This window comes from Octodon degus, unplaced genomic scaffold, assembly GCF_000260255.1.
Source record: "Octodon degus isolate 3935 unplaced genomic scaffold, OctDeg1.0 scaffold00065, whole genome shotgun sequence".
NCBI classification, from domain to species: Eukaryota; Metazoa; Chordata; class Mammalia; order Rodentia; family Octodontidae; genus Octodon; species Octodon degus.
In genome coordinates, this window is record NW_004524641.1 from 4003760 (window position 1) to 4011796 (window position 8037).

Here is an 8037-nt window from a genome sequence, read left to right on the forward strand (position 1 = left end):
CTTAAGACAATTCAATATCCAGGATCATTCTTATCTTCTTTTTAAAGTTCTAAAACCCAGCCTATTATCCTATCATCATCTAAAGATCCAAACTATTCCTTCAAAACCATAACTTAGATCTTCCGGTACGGTGTTTGGAGGCTTTCACGGTGGTCCAGCGCCTGACGTACCGTCGTAGGCTTTCCTACAACACTGCCTCTAACAAAGCTAGGCTGTCCCAAATCCCAGGGAATAGAATTGTTTACCTCTATACAAAGAAGGTTAGGAAGGCCCCCAAATCTGTGTATGGTGTGTGCTCAGGCAGACTTCGAGGGGTTTGAGCTGCATGGCCTAAAGTTCTTATGAGATGTCTAAAACAAAGAAGCACATCAGCAGGGCTCATGGGGGCTCCGTGTGTACCACCAGGATCAAGCACCCTTTCCTTACTGAAGAGCAGAAAATCATGGTGAAAGTGCTGAAGGCACAAGCACAGAGTTACAAGGTTAAATAAAAGATGAAACTGTTGCAGTAATAAAGAATGGAAAGGCTAAAAAACAAAACTACATAACTTACCACTCCTTTCTGTATTACTTAGCGGACAGAATGAATTCCTCTTCTACCTTAAGAAAGTTATCCCAAGAAACTACCACACAGGTACACAAATACATACATGTAAGCAGTGTTTACCACAGAGAAAAATCACATACACCTTCAATGGTTTGGCATGCATCAGCTGAACAGACTGAGTACTTGTCAAAATTCACTTCCTAATTTGCTATATAACGTGGGCTACAAGAAACATTTTTTTTTTTTTTTTTTTTGTACTGGGAATTGAACTCAGGACCTCCCACTTGCCAGGCAGGTGCTTGTGCCTCTGAGCTATATCCCCAACTGACAAGGAATATTTTATAGATGTTGGCAAGACAGAAAAGAAGACACTTTGTAGCACACAAACACATTCTTTCAGTTATTCAAACACTAATCTAGGAGCTGTTATAAATATTTTCCTCATGTAAAGTCCTTAGTTAGTTGCCTTTCATCAAAAGGCAGCTTCTGCTGGGCAGCTTTAATCAGTTGAAACTCCTTTAAGAACGGGCCTGGGGCCGGGGAGATGGTTCAGTGGAATAAGTGCTTCCCTGGCAAGCACAAGGGCCTAGTTCAATTCCCAGTTCTGCAAAAAAGAGTGGGCCGAAGTTGTCCCTGAGATCAGACACTCCAAGGCACATTTGGCCCTACGTCTCCCCCACACACAAACAACTGCCTGTCTTGTGCATTCTTAACCCACTTGGTCAAAACTCACAATCACAGCACCAGTCAATTCCCTGCACACACGTGTGTACTGTGATAGAAATGCTCTTGCTGCTTAACTGAAACAACATTCTAAAAAAACCCATCAGAATATGACTACATAAACCAATTATGGCTTCTCTGCTACAATTATATACTGTATAAGCACGCAAAACCAGTGATGTGGGGCCGGGGAGATAGCTCAGTTGCCTAAGTGCCTGCCTGACAAATGAGGTCCTGAGTTTGATTCTGGTACCAAAAAAAAAGTGTTATTCCATTTATACACATGAAGAGATTCCTATATGAAACAAATGTTTTTTAGAATTATGTACATTATATATTGATTATGTCAATGTATTTCTAATTAAAGCAAAAGGAATGACAGGCTGGAGGGGACAGTTCAATGGAATAAGTGCTTGCCTACCAAGTGCAAGGTCCTAAATTCAATCCCTAGTACCACCAAAAAAGAAAAAAAAAAAAAAAAAGGAATGGCAAAGCTTTGCTCAGTGAAGTTTTAAAGATAGGGTAGGATTTTAAAGTCTTAATCTGGGTGGTGTGATTTCTGATTATTTGTATTTTATGCCTTATAATTCTCTGGATTGTGTTCACTCTTTATAACAGCTGTATACTGTTGCTGTTATTTCTATTATTACATTATTGTTGTTATTATTCTTTCTTTTGGGGGGTACCAGGAATAGAACTCATGACTTCATGCTTGCCAGGGAGGCCCTGTTCCACTAAGCTATAGCACAAGCCCTGTTGTTAACATTATTAAACACTATAAGCCTTTCTCATTTGACAGGAAAAACAAAGGCATGATGACTTAACATGTTCAAACGGTGCCCAGATCGTAAGTATGAAACAGAAGTTGTCTGGCCAAGTTAGCCATTTCAAGAGAAGAGCAAACGTGCCAAGGATGGAGAGTACAAATAGTTGAGAAAGATCAGTTCAAGGAAAGAACATCCAAAAGATGAGGACAAAGAAACAGATGGGCTTACTTATGAGGATCTTACGTGCCACTCTATAGTAGCAAAACAATAAAGGTTTAATACAAGAGAATTCACCCGTACTTTGGGAGACTGAAGCAGAAGTTTAAGACCAGCCTGGGTAATTTAACAAGTCTGTCTCAAAAAGAAAGAAATTAAAAAAGGGATATACCTCAGTCAAAGGCCTTTGGTTCAATTCCCACTATGAGAGAGACAGAGACACAGACAGACAGACAGAGACAGAAGTCACAGCAAATGAAAAAAACACTAAGGTTTTGTAATGTTGAGACTTCTGGAAGCAAGAAAACCAATTCAGAGTCTAATACAGTATTCTAAGTAAGAAATAATTGGGCCGGGGAGATGGCTCAGTAGAACAAGCACTTGCCTGGCAAGAACAAAGGCCTGAGTTCAATCCCTGGTTCCCCAAAAAAAAAAAAAAAGAAATAATAAAGACCTAAAATAGGATAACAGCAGTCGAGATGGAGAGAAGAACAAAAGCCCTGGTCTGCTAATCTGGGGACCTCAGAAAAGGTTTCTCTATAAAGCTGGCATTCTATTACTCTAACAAAATACATGAGATAACCAATTTATGAGGAAGAAAGACTTATTTTGGCTCATAGTTTTGGAGGTTTGAGGCCACGGTAGGTCAGACTCATGGCTTCTGGGTCTGTGGCAAAGCAATGTATCACAGCAGGTGGCAGAGCAAAGCCGTGTACTTCATGGCTGTGATGAGAGCGCGAGCAGAAGAGACCACGATCATAGTCCTCGAGAAGGCAGCCACCCATGAAAGTGTACCTCTTCCCCTCTCACCACCCCCCAAGTACTACCACACTGTGGGTCAGTCCTCTAACAAATAGGCCTTTGGGGAATATTTCCGGTCCAAACTATAATTTCCAAACAGACATCCTTATGAATAAGGCTCTGAAAGAAGTCACTGAAAAAAGTCACAGATAGATGCCAAATGCTACTAAGTGTTTCCAAAATAAATACCAAAAAGCATTAGCTCATATCCACTGGAAGGAACAATAATAAGCAGAGTGCCAACTACACTAAAAATTAGAGCTCTCAGTCACAAAAATAGATTCCTAACTGTACGTTACATTGTAGCAGGACTATGTAGACATACATCTCATCCTCTTGAGGTTACCTCCTTCCAAGAAAACCACATTACTATGAAAAACACAACACTGTGAACATCTGATGGTTCTGAGTCACATTTAAATGCCAAACTGCTATTTTAGATCCCTTTTCACTTTATACAATATCTTAAATTTAAAATAGTATAATTATTTAAATTACAAAAATAAAATGTTCTCCATATAGTAATTTAAATAATTCACAAATACAAGTGGCTGGGAGATATCTAAGTGGTCTAAGTGCCTGCCGAGCAAGGGCAAGGACCCGAGTTTGAGCCCTGGCACTGCATGCGGTGCTGACCCTGGAACCCCAGGTGTGCTGTGTCAGACCTGAAACTAGGCGTGGGAGTACAAGCCTGTAATCCCAGCAATGGGGAGGCTGAGGCAGGGGGATCACTACAAGTCTAAGCTGCATAGTGAGACACTGTATCAAATAAAGATTCAAAAAAAAAAAAAATAGTCCTTCCGTTCTCTCTCATGATTTAGGGCATGCATATTTAAATACAGCCTCCACTGTTGAAATGAGAAAAAAGATATGTTCACACAAGTGCTTTGAAGTGAAAAATATTTTGTCAAAGTTTGCAACACATCCCATACTTTTCAATTCCAAAATACTTTATTTCAAATGTACTTATTATTCTATTTTTTATCACCCTGAAATTTTTAGTAAAAATTAGCTGAATATTGTTCTGTATACTTTTCTTTAAAACACATACATGTCTACATGCAATAGACATGCATGAGTTCATGCAAGATATGTCATCCAGTAGTGTTGCTTTATGTAATACAATCCTAGCTTATAAATCCATATAACAGATACACTTAACCTCTTCATGGGTAGTACTGTAAAAATACGAGTATATCATATTTTTTAAATACTGTGTTATTTTATTTATTTATTTTTGTATCCAACTCAGCCCACCCGGGGAGCAGGGCTGGCGCAGCATGCGGTGCCAGGGACCGAACCACAGTCCCTAGGTTTGCCTAAGCTTGCCTAAGCAGGCGCTTTAGACCGCTGAGCTATCCTGCCGGCCCGAGTATATCATATTTACAGATTTACTTTTCTGACAATGGTTTGCTCTATGTATACACTGTAGAAATTAAATGAAGCTAATTAATGTGTCACCTCAACAAGTTAATGGTTATTTGTGATGAAACTATTAAAGATCTATTTTTTAATAAATGTTGAAACAATTTATTAACTGTGGTCACCATGCAAGGCAACAGGTCACTCCAGTCTATATGCAATTTTGTACTCTCTGATCAACACCTCTTTCCCCATCCAACTCCTCCACACCCCTTGTAGCCTCAGGTAACAACTTCCTACTCTCTGCTTCTACAAGATCTACTTTTTTTAGATTCCACATAGAAGTAAGATCATACAGTATTTGTCTTCGTGTGCTGTGCCTGATTTTACTTAACACAACACTCTCCAGTGCTATTTACTTTGTAGCAAATGACAGAACTATCTTCTTTTGAAGGCTGTATAGCAATCCACTATACATATATGCCACTTTTTCTTTATTTATCAATGGGTAGACAGTTAAACCGCTTCCATATCTCTGCTACTATAATATTGCAATAAACATCAATACAAACATCTCTTTGACATGTCAATTTCAATTCCTCTGGATATATATCCAAAAATGGGATGGCTGGAGCAGTACATCATAATTTTGGGCATTTCTAGTTTTTTGATATTACAAATAATAAATTATTATTGTTGCATATTTAAATACAGCCTCGTATTTATAGTAGATAAATCCCTATAAGGTGAGCTTCTGGCCCAAATGACAATAAATATTTACACATTAAGTTCTAAAAAGTAACAGTTTATAGCCCCACCAATAGTCTGAAGTAGCTGTTTTCCCTATATGCCCCATCAATACCTGAAGTTATCATACTCATTTTTACCAAACTCCAAGCTGAAAAAGTTATCTGCTAATGACAAGCATTCCTTCATCTGTCCACTATTTATCTACAATTCCCTTTTCGTAAAAGCCCATTCAGACCCTTTGCCCTTGACTGTGTTAGACTTTTTCTTCTTTTTTTTAATGAAATCTTTATTTGTAGAAACTGATTTATGGTATTTTTTATATTACAAAGCTGTTAAAACTTTTCCACATCCGTCAAATTGTTCTCTTTTGGATTCTGTGTCATGCTTATGTTTCTCCTGCCATCCAATATTATTAAAATAATTACGTTTTCTATTTATTTTCTAATTATTTTTGTCACAATTTGTTTCGTGTTATTTTACATTCAAATCTTTAATACATCTGGAGTTTATTCATGTAATGTACAACTTAAGAGCTATCCAGTACCATTTATTGAATGATTGCTCTTTAATGCTTCCTGGGGGAATAATAGTTCACCATAAATAGCTACAACAGACAAAATTCCTAGAAATTCTTAAACTTCACTAAATTAAGGCAGACTTTGAAATTTATCAAAAGTTTATTAAAAGACATCGTTTTCTCTTCAAAAGAAATCACATATTAGGAATTGGTAAATTTTTGTTGTTGTTTGGACAGTCAAACTCAGGACCTTGAGCTTGCCAGGCAGGCACTACTGCTGAGCTGTGTGCCTGGCCCCAGGAAATCCCACATTGGGAAGCATGCACACAGAACATTTTCTAAACTAAATAGTGATATTGGGGCCGTGGAGATGGCTCAGTGGAATAAGCACTTCCCTGGCAAGCGCAAGAGCTTGAGTTCAATCCCCGGTTCCGTCAAAAAAAAAAAGTGATATTAATCAGCGACCTAACTAAACACCCTGGTATTTTCCAACCTAAGTGGTAAAAATAGAAATAATTATTACTTGACGTCTCAAAATTACTAATTCAAATCACAGATATTTATTGAGCACAGGAGGCGCTCACAGTACAGCGGGTCACAAACCAAGTACAGTCCCTGCTTTCAGGAAGCTTACAATCTAGTGGGAGTTTTTCTCTCCTAGAAAACCAAATATTTACGAGAAAAAAGGCAAAAAAAATATATATATATATATGTATATATTATGTTCACACAAGTGCATTGAAGTGAAAAATATTTTGGCAAAGTTTGCAACACACCCCATACTTTTCAATTTCAAAATACTTCTTTCTTATTTCAAATGTACTTATTTGTCCTGGCGACTGTCTCATTACTATACATTGCTAGACAGTTACGAGTAACTCCACTGACATACACTTAGAAATATCATGCCATGGGGCTGGGGAGATGGCTCAGTGGAATAAGCACTTCCCTGGCAAGCACAGGGGCCTGAGTTCAATCCCTGGTTCCGCCAAAACAATAAAAAAATAAATAAAATACCCATGCCTGGTCTCACTTTCTTAACAATAATTTCTTTCACTACAATAAATGCGTCAAAATCAAAAAAATTATAAATCTATTTACGTAAGTCATGTTCAGTCCATCGAACCAAAGCTATTCTTCAAAGTGTCGATTTTAAAGTATTTCGATGAATCCTAGAGACTTAGCAAATGACAATATTATGTGGTTTGGAGAAGAACAACTTCGACGGCTCCTCAGTGACTGTAGGTTAAAAAACACTCACTGGGGAGTCACCTTAAACTTAGGTGCCACGACCGAGGCTGCCCTCACTCTCGGCGCCAAGCTGGCCCACCTCAATCCCAATCCTCGGTGTCCCCCCGACACCCAGCTGGAAGGGGGCGGCGGGATAAAGTGCTGCCCAGGAGCGCAGACGGGACTCCAGCCCTGTGCGTTGACCTTGGCCAACTGTGTCCTCTGTTTTCTCATCCGCAAAGCGAGGCCAGTGCACGGTGGCCGCCTCCGTCCCCGGGTCTGTAAAGGGATCCAATGCCACAAGGCTGGGGCAACGTTCTGGCCCCATCCCGCAACTGCCCCGCGCCGTCCCCGCCTCGGTCCGCCGCCACGCGCGCTACCTGCGATCTGGGAGACGAAGGCTTCCGCCACTAAAGACATGTCGGCTGAGCAGCCCCGCGCCCGGCCGCCCGCTCCCCGTGGCCCTCAGCGCACTCCGGCACAATCCCGGCGGTTCTGGAAAGCTAACGAGTCCAAACTGGCCTAAGCTCTGAGTGGCCAAGTGCACGCGGGAAGTATCGGCTGGGAGGCCTCCAAGGTTACCGCCAGGCCCGGCCGGGAACTTCCGGCGCAGCTGACAGCGGCGCGAGGGGCACTTCCGCCTTTAGCCCCACCCCTCGCCGCTGCGGCCCCGCCCCTCGCCACTGCGGCCCCGCCCCTCGCCGCTGCGGCCCCGCCCCGCGCTCCCCGCAGCCCCCAGCGCCCCGCAGACCCTTGGGCGAAAGGGCTGGGGCGGGGGCGACTTCCCCACCTCGTCTCCGCTGTGGGGAGCCCGGCACTCTTTGGGGCTGAGTACGGTTTCTGTAACCATTGGTCTCGTAAGCAAGTAATAACACTTATGAGCATCCGCTAGGCACCCGCCGCTCTGCAGTACCTATCGATAGGCGTCATTCTGTTTTATTTCGTCCGCTCAGCCTCGCAGCGAGATGCTGCTGTTATCGCCATTTTACGGGTAAGCAAACCAGCTCCGACAGCGTCGGCTGCCTGTTCAGGGACTGCGCCGAGGCCCAGAGCCCGCGCGATTTCCCGCTGCACCACTAAGACGCTAGGCTGATTGGTCCACGGACAGACATTAGTGTTAATTAT

The 8037-nt window shown here is 41.7% G+C and overlaps 1 protein-coding gene across 1 annotated transcript in view; it reads right to left on the reverse strand.

Moving 5' to 3' along the window:
- Mtx2 (metaxin 2) overlaps positions 1-7519 on the reverse strand; it is a 64660-nt gene extending 57141 nt beyond the window's left edge. The window contains exon 1 of the mRNA XM_004634728.3: positions 7293-7519. Coding sequence (XP_004634785.1) covers positions 7293-7332 — 40 coding nt within the window. The 5' untranslated portion in view covers positions 7333-7519. The remainder of the gene's footprint in view (positions 1-7292) is intronic.
- Between the last annotated feature and the right edge of the window lie 518 nt (positions 7520-8037).